The sequence below is a fragment of the Eucalyptus grandis genome, chromosome 7 (assembly GCF_016545825.1).
Source record: "Eucalyptus grandis isolate ANBG69807.140 chromosome 7, ASM1654582v1, whole genome shotgun sequence".
Classification (NCBI taxonomy): Eukaryota; Viridiplantae; Streptophyta; class Magnoliopsida; order Myrtales; family Myrtaceae; genus Eucalyptus; species Eucalyptus grandis.
The window spans coordinates 19,861,116-19,876,603 of NC_052618.1; the positions used below are offsets into that span (position 1 = coordinate 19,861,116).

Consider the following 15,488-nt stretch of genomic DNA (forward strand, 5'->3'; position numbering starts at 1 on the left):
GCAGTTAAGGACTATTTTGCACTCTTTATGAGATAGGTCCACCAGCTAGCATAAAAATGTAAATTGACGTGGATTTCTTAATGTCAATGCACCTGGCATAAGCAGAATCAGAATAACCGACAACCTCAAGGTTATTTGTTCTCTTGGTAAGCATAAAATCTTTTTACCTTGTAAGTAACGCATCACTTCCTTAGTTGCTTTCCAATGACCCATTTCTGGGTTTAATTGGTAACGGCCAAGCATTCCAACAACATACACTATGTTTGGGTGAGTACATGCTTAAGCGTATATAAGACTCCGTAGCAAATGCATAAGAAATATGCTCCATTTGCTCAAGCTTTGTTGATTTCTAATGCATTGTAGTAAGTTGAATTTGTCACCCTTATGCTGGAAGAGCAGCTATGCATGTTGAATCTCTTGAGAATCTTTTCACGATAGGCTCCGTGAGATAATCTTAAGATCCCTTGAGATCTATCTTTGTGAATCTCAATGCCTATTACATGAAAGGCTTCACCAAAGTCTTTCATTTCAAAGTTACGTGAAAGAAATTTTTTTGGTCTCATGCAACATGTCCTTATCATTGCTAGCAAGTAGTATATCATCTACATACAATAATAGAATGATGAATTTACTCCCATTGATTTGAAGATATATATATACTGATTCACTACATTTTCTTTAAAGTTAAAATTACTGATCACATCATGAAACTTAAGATGCTACTATCTTGAGTCTTGTTTTAAATCATAGATGGACTTTTTTAGTTTACATTTGATGCATTCCTTGTCCTCAACCACATGTGCTTGTGCTATATAGACATCTTCTTACAAGTCTCCATTAAAAAATACCGTTTTCACATTCATTTGATGTAGCTCTAAATCATAGTGAGCTACGAAGGCCATGACTATTATGAAAGAGTCATTCTTTGACACAGAGGAACAAGTATTGTTATAATCCACTTATTCTCTTTGAGTGAAACCTTTTATGACTAGTCTGGCTTTATACCTTTGAACATTACATTTAGGGTCCAGCTAAGCTCTTTTATATATATACAGCTTTGGCCCCTTTAGGCCAGTTTACTAGGTCTAAGACATCATTAGTTTTCATTGAGTTCAATACATGATGTAATTATTAGAGATAGTTGATTTCCTTTCTCATCCTGACCTTCTAAAAGTTTTTCATCAATTTGAGGGAGAATAAGCTTTATATTTTGAGGTTCTTCGTTAAGTACCTTCTAGTGAAGGTAATAGTACACTAGACCTTGCATAATAGGAACTAAAATTTGAACCTGAGTAGAAACTTCATCTCGAGTTTCCTTAAGGTCTACTATTTTGCTAGTAATATAATCGGCATTTTCCAAAACATCGCATTCCTAGTCTGATTAAATTTATTGGTATGTGAAGGGCAGTAAAATCTAAAACCTTTTGATCTTTCAGGGTAACTAATGAAATAACAACTTATGGTCCTTCGCCTGAGTTTCTTCATTTGTAGGTTATATATTTTTGCCTCAACTAAACAACCCCTACATGAAAATATCCCAAATTCGATTTCTTTCTTGTCTATAGTTCATAAGGTGTTTTAATTACAGATCTACTATGGACCCGATTACGGACATGCATGACTGTTTTGAGAGCTTCAACCAAAGATGCTTTGGTAGAGTGTTATGACATATCATACTTCATAGCATATCTATCATAGTACGATTTTGTTGCTTGGCAACACCATTTTACTGGCGAGCACTCGGCATTATATACTAAGCAATTATGCAACATCTCTCCAAAATAAAACAAAAGCACTAGGATTATGACTTGTGTTGAAGAACATTCCACAATATTTTTCTCCATGGTCAGACCTTACAAGTTTGATCTTTAGGTAGTTGATTTTCAACTTTGACTTTGTAGATCTTAAACATGTTTAGCACTTCAAATTTATCATGGATAAGCTAGACATGACCATAAGGTGAGCAAATGTCGATGAAAGTGATAAAATACTTATGACCACTAATACCACAAGTTGAGAAAGGTTCACAAATATCAATGTGGATGATTTGTAAAAATCCCCCACTCCTTGTGGCTCCATGTTTGTTGCCCTTTGGGAATTTTCATTAAATACATTTAATAAAGGTGTCAAAATCAGAGAAATCTAGAGAATATAGAATTCCATTCTTAATAAGGGTTCCATTCTACCTCATGATATATGGCCCAAATGTTCATGGCATATTTTTGAGGAATTTTCATTCTCTGATTTTCGTCTCTTATCGTTTTAGCAACTTCATCATTCACATTCATTAAATTAATGATTTAGTAAATGAAGAATTTAAACACAATTTGTAGAGGTTTCTCTCTAACAAACCATAATTAAAAGTCTCACCATAAAGAGAAATAGAACAATTGTTATCCTCAAACTTCAACGAATAATCATAAGCGTCAAGTTTTGAAATATTGGGAACATAAACAATATCAATTAAATCCAAATTGAAACCACTCTCCAACACTAAACAAAGAATGCCAATAGCTTCAACTAGAACCTTTGCTCCAATTTCCATGACAATGTAATGGTCCCCTCCATTTAGATTCTTCCTTGAAAGGAAACCTGCAATGAATTATTTATGTGTAGAGTCGCACTAACATCAATTCATCATGTAGTTAAAGGAGCATCAACAATATAGGACTCATAACAAACATGACTTGATAAAGTATTACCTTTCTTCTCCAATCACTATTGGAATTTTGAGCATTCTTTCCTCACATTTCCTTTAGCTCTACAAAAGTGACACTTAGGATCACTCGGTCCTTTTGAACCAGAGGGACTTGCCTTGTCAATTATACGGTTGGGTACCCTTGTTTCCATTATTGTCACTCTCGCCATACATATTTCATTTTCCTTTATTGAAACAGAGGTAATTACATGAGCATTGTCAAGTTGTTCAGATTTTAGCCACTCTTCTTCTTGGATGCAAATAGAAATTAGCTCACTCATTTCCTTTTACATGCTATAGTTGATCTTAAAAAGACCAAACTGCGTAGGAAGAGATGTCATGATAAAGTGAATAGGGAAACCTTCAAAGATTTCCATATATGAGGACATAAGTTGAGTAGCCATATCATTCATCCATGTAATGTGCTCACGAACAACATTAATTCCATTATACTTACGGGTAATAATCCTTTTGGAAATAAGAGCGCAGTAACATGTTCCTTGGAAGTGCTCTCATACCGCTCTTCAATGTGAGCAAGGTACTCCTCGGCATTAGAAGAATCACGTATGGCTCTTCGGATGGTTGTCGTTATGGAACCTTTCATAATCATTAGAGTTTTGCGGTTGGATCGCTCCCACATTTCATGAGTAGCTTTATGCTCATTTGAGCTTTTAGCCATGAGTTTAGCAGGAGTGTCAACTTGTAAGGCATAGTCCAAAACATGATCCTAAGAATGATACTTATTTGCTCTTTCCATTTCTTGAAATTTGTACCACTCAATTGTTCAATAGAGGAAAGATAACTTGTAACAGTAGCAGGATTGTATGCTAGATCAGAAAAATTACATTCATGACTTTAGTACCTTTAAGAAATCCACAAAAATAAATGAAATAATTTTATTCATTATCACAATAAATTGAAAAATAAATGGTTCATTTACATGGAAAGGTAAAATACACAAAACCTTATCAAAGGAAATCCTAGAATCATCTATAACCTTCCGTTGAGCCAATTATAAACACATTAAATGGATTCTTTCATAATTTACCAGCAAATTTCATAAGACAATAATAAATAAAATTAAATCACTGTTGGGCAAAATTAACTTGACTTGCGTATTAGCAATTTATTTGCTTATCATATTATCATTGTACTCAAAATTAAATATCTTAACTTCCCATTGGGCTAGTTATGAATTTAATCATGAGCATAACATAAGATAGTTTACCATAATCTAAATCTATTTAAAATAATAATCTTATGTTGGGCTGATTACTACTCAAATACTTTCGAACCACAAAAAATAATAAAAAATATATTCGTCATCATAGAGTCATACTTGACAATTTTAACACAACCCAATCGCCATTAACAATATTCGCTTTCCAATCACATGTGTGCCGAATAAAGGAAAAGGGAACAACACAAGATTAGGTTATTCAATGATCGTATCATAGAACAATAACCAAAATATACAACAATATTTACTGATTTAAGACGTTTTGTTAATAAAAATTCAAAAACATCCAAATCAAAGATATTATTTGCATAATATATTAAAAATTAATTATCATTATATATTTATTCCATCATCAACGAAATACTATGAATCAATTATTAAAAGGGGGCGAAAGATCATAATAAACATTATAACCATGTTCATGCATTGAATAAACCAATGCTTTGATACCACATATTAGAATAATAACATCTTTCAATCACATGAGCATGATATACAATTAATAAATATAGCGCATCTGAATCAAACGTAGTCATTATTGATCCAATGAGTGAGAATATGTTTTCCTGTGAGCACGAATCTTCACCACTCTCCTCTATGATGGTTGTCATGAATGTGTATTTTTCTCTCAATAATTTTGTGAAAATGGCAGAAGCATGATAATGAAATGCATACATTCTCTACTGAAAATAGATCTTACATAGAGTGAGTGATTGGACCAACTCTAGAGCAGCCAAATTTCAATCTTCCATCAAGGTTTAAGATATGAATTCTACGTACCTAATTAGATGTCACAATAGGTTGCCCATAATATATATTTAACTAAATTGGGCATATATCAAATATTAAATATTAGACTTGTTAAGTCACATAAGTAGATTGGACCTTGTAAAATCCAACAGGTTTCTCTGGCAGCACCACATAGAGGAAGTTTTGCTCACTTTTTCTCATTGCAAAAGAAGGAATGGTTTGGTTCTTGCTCATTTCCCGGTGCAATTCTGTCAAAAAAGTTTTCTTTAGCTTTAATTGGAGGAAATGTGCAATTGTGCCGCCAAGAATCCTATAATATATACACAGATTCATTCCATTAGACTAGCAAATTCTACACACTGGCATGTGGAGAAAAACGAGAATAGTTATGTAACGGAAAAATGATCTTATTAGAAAAGATAAAATTTAGATTGTAAAAAGAGTGAAAGTACCTAAATTGAACTATAAAAAGTACTTGCAATTATCTTAATAACTTCAATATTCGGTTTTATCCAATTTAAATAAGAAATGCAAATAGATTTCAATAACTCGCAGGAAAAGATTATGATTGTTGTGTGGTTTTTTAGTTTCACAAACTAAGCATGGATATGGCTTAAAACCTTACTTGCCCCAGAAATTTATGTAGTAATTGCGCATAATTTGTACAGGCAGTAAAGTATTTTCATTTTATAAAGGGAAAATTTGTTTAAGAAAAAAACCAAAAAAAAATCACTTTTCGACCTTATGATTGCTACTGTTTACATGCCTCTAAACAAAACTGCACTTCAAAAAGACCAAATTGCTTCTCCTTATAAACTTATCATGACATCTTGTTTAGATTTGGGCGGTTTGGTTTTTAGCTAATTTTAAGTAATGTGGGTGGGTGTGACAATTGGAGAATTAGGGATGGATGCTTTAGGAAAAGAATGTGACGTTCTCGTAAATAGACATGGAGGCAATTAATGTACAAGTGTAAAATTGTAGCGCATGATTCAGGCACATGCCTATGGTATTTTCAAAAGTAGAGCATGCACAAACCGTCATTAAGCAAAAGACGAGACATGTTTTGGGTATTTTTCTAGCTTCACTTATTAGTATATCTTGATTTGTTGTATTAGTCGTATCGAAAGATGACGGCATGATTTCCACGATTAGTTAAGACGGTTAATTTTTGCCTTTTTGGGTACGGAAAATATAGGTAAAAAACCCAATCGTTACGTCGTTACGGGCTCATTCTTTTCATGTTAATTGATCAAAATACCCTCCTCTCTTCAAAGTTATTGTTTCTTTTTTATCGTGCTAGCCGACGAAACCGGGTTATTCATTGAAATAGCAATTTTGTTCTCAAGATTAGGAAAAAAAAAAAAAAAATTGGGGAAAGAAAAAATAAAAATCGAGAAAATAGGATTTACCCTCGTGGCAACCGGCAACCGGCAACCGGCTGAGCACCGGCTCTCCCCCTTCCCCTTCTTCCTCTTCCTCGTATCTGCAACTTCCATCGTCACAACCACGTCCCCTCTCTCTACATTCTCTCTCTAGAAACCTCGGCTTGTCCCCATTCATGAATTCATCTGAGCATGGGCAGTAGCTTCCTCACTCCCCGCGAAGCGCCGTCCCATGTCCCAAGCCTCGGCCGCCTCGATGCCCGACCCCAGTCCCGCCGCCGCCGCCGCCGCCGCCGCAGCCGCAGCCGCCGCCGCCAAGCGCTCCCGGGCCCCGCCGCCGCCGCTCTCCGTGCCCCGGCCACGCGGCGTTCCGCCTCCTCTGCCACGCGTCCCGCATCGGCGGGGTCATCGGCAAGTCCGGCGCCACCGTCAAGCACCTCCAGCAGCTGACCGGCGCGAGGATTCGGGTCGAGGACGCGCCCCAGGAGTCGCCCGACCGGGTCATCACCGTGATCGCCCCGAGCGCGGTCGCGGCCAAGGTCTCGGTCTCGGTTTCGCCCGACGGCGGCGGCGGCAGCGGCGAGGGCCGTGACGAGAGCCCGGGGGCGAGCGATGGTAGCGGCGATGTCGAGGGCAAGGTGGAGGTGTCCAAAGCGCAGGAGGCGCTGGTTAGGGTTTTCGAGAGGATCCTGGAAGTCGCGGCGGAGAGCAACGGAGTTTCCGTGGGGGTTGGGGTGGTTTCTTGCAGGGTTTTGGCGGGGAAGAGCCAGGCCGGGTCGGTGATCGGCAAAGGAGGGAAGACTGTGGAGAAGATAAGGAAGGAAAGTGGCTGCAAGATTAGGGTTTTGACGGAGCAGCTGCCGGCATGCGCTTCTGCCGGCGAAGAAATGATAGAGGTAAGGCTAGTGATTGCAATGTTCAAGGTAGAGTTATGCCCATTTATAGATGATTAAAGAGTCTTATGGTTGCGGCGCGGGCGCCCTTTTGGAAAGGTTTTAGCATGTATAAGAAAGTTTACATCTTGAATCAGCATGAAATAGCTGGTGTGACTATCGGGGCGAGGCCCTGTTTGGCTTTCCGCTGGAAGATTGTTACTTTAAGTGATATGACTTAACTAGGATTCTTGCTGCGGCCTTAAGTGAATGAAAGAATGTGAGAGCAATATCCAGGGTCTTCTGAGAAACTTTAATGTGTGATAAGACGGAGATGTCTCTGAAATATGCTTCTGCAAGTTTACATGTACAAAATGTCATTTGGTTTCCTTGACCGATAAAATTGACTGTTGTTCGTTAATGAATGAGAACCGGAGTGTTTTTTCTTTTGTTCCCATTTCCTTGCCTTTTGCTGTCTAAAATATTGCATTGATGATCAATTAGATGTTGCTACCTTATGGTTCACCTCATGGGAAGGGCAATGGGGTGGTCTACTCACAAAAGATTTGTTACATAAGGAATACAAACGGCTTGTCTGCTAATTTTATTCAGAGTTTCAACCTTATCTTGTTATGATGCTATTATCATTTGTTTGTGTCACTAGAATATGGGAAAGCAGTTTTATTAAGTGTAGTTTGTTGAGCCCAAGGATGCCATAAGGAATAAACCGATGTTTCTCCTTTTAAAATTATTATTGTGGTGTTGCTATGTGTGTAAGTGTCCTCTTATGTGGCAGATTGAAGGGGAGGTTCATGGAGTAAAGAAGGCACTTGTTGCAGTCTCTAGCTGCCTTCAAGAATGTCCACCAGCTGATAAGATACCCGACAAGGCTCGGACGACTGGTGGCAGAACTCTTGATTCTTTATCCCTCCATACTTTGCCTGAAATTTACGGAGATCTTCCTCAGCGGAACACAGGGTTATCCGCAATGCCAAGTGGAGCAGTTAATTATGGTGCAGGAGTTCATCCCTTGGCTGTTGAAGTGGACCGGGCCCCTACCATTGAAGCGAAAGCACTTAAGCAAGAAGTTAGCTACAGGATTCTTTGTTCCAATGACAGGGTTGGAGGTGTCATTGGAAGGGGGGGGCTCCATTGTTAAGGCTCTTCAGAATGAATCAGGTGCTTCAATAAGTGTTGGACCTACTGTCGCTGAGTCTGATGAGCGACTAATAACTATTACGGCTTCTGAGGTGTGTTAGTTGGTATCTTTTACTAATTTACATCCAGTTAGCCTTTGATGGATTGTAATGTATGTGATGTTGGCTTTGAAATACAATGCAGAATCCCGAATCACACTACTCACCTGCACAAAGGGCTGTTGTTCTTGTTTTCAAGAGGTCAATTGAAGCTGGCACCGAAAAGGGTCTCGATTCTGGCTCAGGTCCTGTTACTGCTCGTCTTGTAGTCCTGTCGAACCTCGTTGGTTGCTTGTTGGGAAAAGGAGGCTCTATAGTTTCAGAAACACGGAGGATAACAGGAGCTAACATTTGGATAATGGTGGGTGACCAGGTCCCTAAGTGTGCTTCAGAGGATGATGGAGTGGTACAGGTGTGATGCCGCAGCTATTTAAATTTACCATAAATTTCTTGCAGAAAATATACTTGAGTGTATGAACAGTTTGAGTATTCAAGTCAACATGGGGTTAGTGTTGTATGCTACAGTTTGAATATGATGCCAAAGGCCTAAAACTATCGTGGTGCAACTGTTCAAGAGTTGATTAATCTTTTTGTCGGATTGCTTGTTTGTCTTTGCAAGTAGGCAAGCTTTATCCACCTATCAAGAATCAACTATTTTGATTCTCAAGGTTTTTCATGGATGCTTGGAAATGACCTGAGTCTCATGAAAATATTACAATTATGTTATCATGTTGTGATTCATCTTCGTCGTGCACAAGAAATGTGGCCTATGTTCTATGCAAGATGAAGCACAATATAGTGGACCAAAAAAAAAAAAATAGAGTTTGTACGTTTTGGAGCCTCTATGCAGATTCTGTTGTAAGCCGCTGAGAGATGTGCCATCTCCCAGATTTACGAGAATTCATGCTAATTAGATGCTTCTTACAGTGTTCTTAATATTCTGGGGGAATTACATGAAACTCTTAAAAGTTGTACGGTTGATATGTGATGATAGCTTTGTGTGTATGCTAAGGTTCTTATGTGTGTGGACCATATTGATAACTTTTAGCATGTCTAGTGAACGCAACTTGTTGAGAATAGTTTGCAGATATACATAGGTTTCTACCATATTCTAATTAGTCTATTATGCAGATTTCAGGGGAGTTTTCTAACGTTCAAAATGCGTTATACAATATAACTGGTAGACTACGAGATAATATTATTTCCAGCTCATCGAACAATTTGGGAAGCAGGACGGCTGCCTCTGTTTTGGCAGAGAGTAGTCCTTATGGAAGACTAAAGGATCCTGTTGCTCTGGGTTTGGACACATCATCTGGTGATTCTCCAGGTCTTAGCAGATACATGAATTTGACAGCTAGTACAGATCAACTTGAATTAAGGCATCATCTTGATCATCCTTCCGCACCGAGGTTGTGGACATCACAGGTGTGTTCTCTTTGCTCAAATTTCTTTGGTGCATACTTAATGTATGTGGGGATCAAATGGATATTTTTCTGAACACATTCACCTCTATGGTCTTTTTATTTGCAGGGAGTTGCTGGAGTTCCACAAAGGAGCAACTCAGATGTTGGCAGAGGTTTGCAGGGAGTTGCTGGAGTTCCACAAAGGAGCAACTCAGATGTTGGCAGAGGTTTGACATCACTAAGAAGTGGTACAGAACTTGGCAGGTCAGTAGTCTGTGGTCTACCTATAAGAGCATATCGCGTTACTTATTTTGTCAAGAATATGAGAGGTGGCATTTAAGGTAGAAAGGATTTGGGTTTATGGATCATGTTGGCTTTTCTTTCTTTTTTGAGGGTGTGATTGAGCAATTTCCATGTTCTAGATTTCCTTTATCACTTGAAAGTTGGCCCAATTGATTTTAGTATTTGAAGACTTAGTCATGGCAGTCCATGGCAAGAGACCTTCATGTTACTGTTTAACCATTAATTCACTATTGATGCTCTTTGTGGGACTGCTGTTAACTGGGATTCTCAGTTTTTGTTCTTGAATCTTGCAAACAGCCATTCAGTTCCAAGTTATTAATATTTTCCTATTAGTGAATTTTGAAACATGTCTGCAGTTGTAGAGACCAAATTACTCAATTGCAGCGAGATATGTAAACGATGCTTGTCTTGTGCATACGCATAGAGTGAAGTGCCTAACTAATGTCAGGAATTTGTAATGGATACCACAGAAAGTATACTTATTAGTTTTAGCCTTGCAACTCTTCTGTTTACTAATCCGCATAACCTACCTGGTGCAGTGGGAGTAAATCTGCTATTGTGACGAACACTACAGTCGAGATCGTTGTACCTGAAAATGTCATCCACTGTGTGTATGGGGAGAACGGTAGCAATTTGAGTAGACTGAGACAGGTAGACTCATACATGCTTGTTTGACAGATTACCTGTTTCATTTGGTGTGCTTAATTTGGCAAACAAAAGTTCTGCTCTACTTTTCAATTTGTGTTTGTAGTCAGTTGAAATGTTTCCATCACTCTGTCTAAGCCCTCATCTTACAGAAGCACCGTTTCTGTGCATGTTTTGAAGGCCAATTATATTCTTGCCCAATGCTATGTGCCCTTGTTACTCCCTGAACTCGAGTTGACTGATACACTGGAATACATGAGTATCTTGTCTCAACTAGTGTTTGATACTTCTGTTTGTTTCTTTTGGCCTAAAAATTTGTAGACTACACTCTTGTTTTGAAGGCAAAGAGGGTGAAGGAATCAAATTTGAGATCTTTTAGGTTTTGATAAAGGTGAATGGCCAATGTGCCAAAATTTCCATTCCTTTATCTTTTGACTATTAATGTTCAGGATGTTGAAAACTATGGAAATTCTTTTATTGGTTCAGTGCTTTGTTCTTTGCCTTGAATACATAAACTACATTTCACGTGAAGGTGCAAAATGTCAACATACCACTCTTCTATTCTTGAATATTAAAGTAAATGGAAATTACCATAATACTTTCATCCTTTCTTTTTATTCTGTACTGTATTTTAATCTGTAGGTATAAGTTTTTGCTCAGTTCAACTTATGTTTACGCTATGATGCCTTTTCCATAGATCTCTGGTGCAAAGGTTACGGTGCATGAACCTCGTCTGGGGAAAAGTGAGAGTACCGTTGTCATCTCTGGCACACCGGATGAGGCTCAAGCTGCGCAAAGTCTTCTTCATGCGTTTATTCTCACCGGTTCATGACTACACATTCACTAACGAAACCATCGGCTCTGCATTTTTGAGCAGTTTCTTCTCTGTAAGGGGTACACAAACATTAGAAAGCCAATTCATTTGGAAAGGTTTTTGTCATAAATTTCATAGCTATTCTTTTTCTGCAGAGAGATATTTATATTTCATTCTTGTACATTGTAAAATAGGAAATTGAAAAAATAAAATGTCTATTTCAAGAGTCTCCATTGTATCAAGTTTTCTCTTTAGATTATTCTTTTCTGCAGGCCAGGGACTCTATACTTTTACTTAAATGTTTTATACATATCCTTTTATTCACTCATCAAGTTTCCTTCTAGTTTCTAGAGGTGCTATGAGGACCCATGCGGGCATCGGCCGAGCCGTGAAGAGGGAGAGGGAGAGATTGGGAGGGAGAGATGTGAGCTGGGGCCATTGCCATGACGGTGGTCGGAGATGCCGCGACTTGGTGTCTGTTGAGGTTGATACTAAGGCAGGAGTGATAATTTTTGGACTGGGGATTTTGAATGGCCTTGATTATTTTTGTATCTTAGGGATATGATTCTGTTTCTGTTTGTTTCATAGAAAATGATTGATTCCGAAATGTTTTTTCCTAAAAACGATTAATTATGTCGTTTACAAAATTGAATGAACAGTAAATATTTTCATCGCTCATGAAAATGTTTAGTCATAAATTGTTATCGATGATGAAAATGTTTTTCAGTGATTAATTATTTCAAGTGGTATAAACGATTATTTTCAAGAAAATATTTATTAAATTATTTATTTTTCACAAAATAAACAGTTCCTAATTTTCATAAAATGGAGTAGTATGGGCAAGTACAGCCAGCACTCTTTGGTCGTGCAACTTTGAATGAGACAAATGGGATAGGTCATACCTGTCTGAAAATGGAGATGGATTCTCATCTATATGGTAAGGAGTGTACAATCCTTTCCACAGGTCGAAACGTTCTCTACGGTCTCGCCATTTCTGCTCTGTATTTACGTCGGGCGAGAACAAGCAAAAGTAGACAAGTTTTGCGTTGTTAATTAGTTTTGAATTGCGCAAGTTAACGGGATCAATCTGTATATAGATACAAAATGAATTTTGTCAAGGACCGCTACTGATGCCCTTGTAAACAAGTTGATCAAGAAAACCTTACAGTTTTAAATGCACCGACTTATTCTTCTTCGTTTTTGTTTGTTTGTTTGTTTGTGTAATATGTAATCAGTACTTTGAGAGTTGACCTATACCGATGCCTAATTACATCCTTGAGACCCTTGTTAAGGCTCCATTTGACCATATAAAGCAACCACAACAAAAATAAGAGTGCGTTCATTGAACCAAAAATAGAACGGAAAATGAATGACTTGGAAAACATTTTTCAAAAATAATAGATTACATCATTTAAAAAATAAATGGAAATTTTTCATCGTCCACAAAAATAGTTGAGTATAGATTATTATTGTTGATGAAATATTTTTTGTTGACTACTTTTTCTAAATAATAAAATAATCATTTTTGGAAAATATTTTTCATATTGCTCATTTTCTGTAAAATGAACTCACCCTAAAATTATCATCATTTTCTATGATAATTGAAAATGGTCACTAAGAACATATTATTGTTAGAATTTGGACCGAATAATCTTGATCGTTGATCCTGGGAATCCCACGTATAGTTAACTTGTTTTAGACTTTTATGATTAAGCCGGTCCCCGTGGATTGGGTCAGCGCAAGTACTTTTCTCAGGAAGCCATAGAAGATCTCGAAGTGGCAATAATGCGAAATAATTCCTTCAAGAACTAAGGCTGACAGAATGATTTGGCGTACGAAACTCAGGAACTTATTGCAGTCTCTACGACAAATGCATCGTGTGTCAATCTCCACGTCTCGTAGCCTTGTTATAGGTAGAACCAGACTGTTGTCGTCGCCGGCGAGCCGCCGACAGTACAATACAATCGACAGGTCTAATCGACAGGTCTAAGAGTCTTGAAAATTTATAGAGAACAGAAGGGAATTGCATTGCGTGTCATAGAAGATTCAACAGCAGAATAACATAGTTCAAACTTCCAAACGAAATATACGTGCGCCTTTCACAAACCAACAAGCATACTGAAGAAATACAGAGCTTGCGAACGAAAACGTAGCACTTATTTATTACCGAGCATGGCTGCGCATAATCATGGACGAGTCCCCCTTACTAGCAGAATAAAACTGCTGTTAAGCTTACTGTTGGTCGCGGGCATATCTGTTTCCGATCTGGATGTCCTACCTTTTGTTCTCTGCCAATTTGGGTCTAGTTTCCTTGAATTGACCGATGGAATCGGTGCGCCATTCTTTTCGAGCATGGCGGAGAGCTCAGCGAGCCAGCCCAAGGCTTGTGCGCTCTCTGCATTGTCATTTTGTTGAAAGTCCTTAGCGTCAAGCACAACTCCATCGAACTCTATGCGAAAGTAATTGTTATTCTCCAGGGAATTCAAGTCGGCGTTGTTCTTCAGCACATCATCTGTCTTCCATGGGATGGAATTGTCAAAGGGGCGGGTGCATGTGATTGGCTTTCGATGGCCCTCCTCGCTTACCGGGGATTCCTGTGGTACCATAAGTAAGTTTACAATCGCGCCACAGGTCGTGCAGAGACTTTCCGAGCACCTGGATGAAGAACGTCTCAGGGTAGGAATATTTCATGAGAGCATTAAGCTCCGCGGCAAAGCTGTGCTCGAGGTCATTGCGGTAGTCGAGAAAATAAGCCGTGACTGCATAACCATCGTCCCATCTCGATCCTGAGACCTTCCTCGGCCAGCCTTTGGATGCATACCCGCCTTTCAATCACACATAATCGGCAATGCCATTGATAAGCCCTCTAGGGGCCATACCGTTTCCAGTTCATTGCCAAACGTGGGTTATTTCGTGGTACACCACTCCGGCGAACTCTTCTTTTATGTCTCCTTGATAGCGTCAGACTTAATCCGCGTTCAACAGAATGACGTTGTCTTTAGTACTGGCGACTGCGTGTGGGGAAGCAAAGCTCTCAATTCGGAGAGTTACTGTATCGTACCTCCTGCCCTCACCTTCCTTTTGATTGAAGGTGCTCAAAACTTGTTCGGTCGCACCAAATAGGACACGAGCTTTGTAGTCACTGTTCAATTCATCAGCATATTGGTTTCCCCTGGGGGGCTCTAGAGAACAGTCAATGATTTCGTTTATCGTTGCATGCGCCGATGTCAGGGGAATCAAGAGCAGGAGGGCGGGAACGAATTGTTTCGGAGACATTTTGAGCTATGATCGTTGGATGCTCGATAGGTTTCCCAAGAAGATGTGACTGTATTTATACACTGGATTGAAGAAGAAGAAGACAGGAAGTCTTGATTAATCAGCATCTCTGGAGTGATACTCTTTGGCATCACATGGCAAGTGTGTCTGTAGTTTAGGTTTCTACGTAGTCTTTGCCGTCTTCTTGTAAACTGATGAAGACGTCGCCTCATGGGCTACGGAACAATCACAGATCGGCCACTCTCCTCATCATATGTTCGATCGAAGTGTTGCATTTGTTTTGGGCGACAAACACTTCGAAGTTTCCAAGGAAACCAGACGTGAATGCATCCAGCAGAATATCCTTTATTCTAATAGTACCCGAAAAAAAAAATAACATTTGCACTTATCGAACAATAATGAAAGATGGATGGTTTCGTCCATTTCAATATATTTTGACTATCCATCCATGTTTAGGATGTTGGAAACTATGTTAATCCTTTTATTGGTTCTACGAAGCTTTGCTCTTTGCCTTACTACATAAGCTACATTTCATGTGAAGGTGCAAAATGTCGACATACCATTCTTCTTTTATTCAATGTTTAAGTAAATGGAAAATTCATTGAAAGGATACCAGGGTATACTATTGAAGTAACAAATCAAAAGAGAAAAAAATCAGAATGTTTGCAGATTCAAGATATTTTAGTGAACCTACATTTTGATCAACTTTTGGACTAGGTTGGGACATGGTCCAATGATTACTCGAAGCTTTTGTTTGTGATGGACTTATAGTTGAACCATTGCAATAGCTCCCCCTCTCCATGGTCATGGTAGAAATCTGAGAAGAAGAAGCTAAAAAAAAATAATGCTATAAAAAACGTGCCGAGATGTATAAACATGACCGGTAGATTGATGAAGACAACAATA

The 15,488-nt window shown here is 38.6% G+C and overlaps 1 protein-coding gene across 1 annotated transcript; it reads left to right on the forward strand.

Moving 5' to 3' along the window:
• Positions 1-6,250: 6,250 nt before the first annotated feature.
• On the forward strand, positions 6,251-11,513 carry LOC120295407 (KH domain-containing protein HEN4-like). The gene is given in 10 exon segments (XM_039316523.1): positions 6,251-6,283; positions 6,285-6,364; positions 6,366-6,969; positions 7,742-8,086; positions 8,088-8,195; positions 8,287-8,553; positions 9,273-9,566; positions 9,672-9,808; positions 10,387-10,498; positions 11,190-11,513. Coding segments are annotated over 10 exon segments (2,100 nt in total). The 5' UTR covers positions 6,251-6,265; the 3' UTR covers positions 11,325-11,513.
• Positions 11,514-15,488: the final 3,975 nt, after the last annotated feature.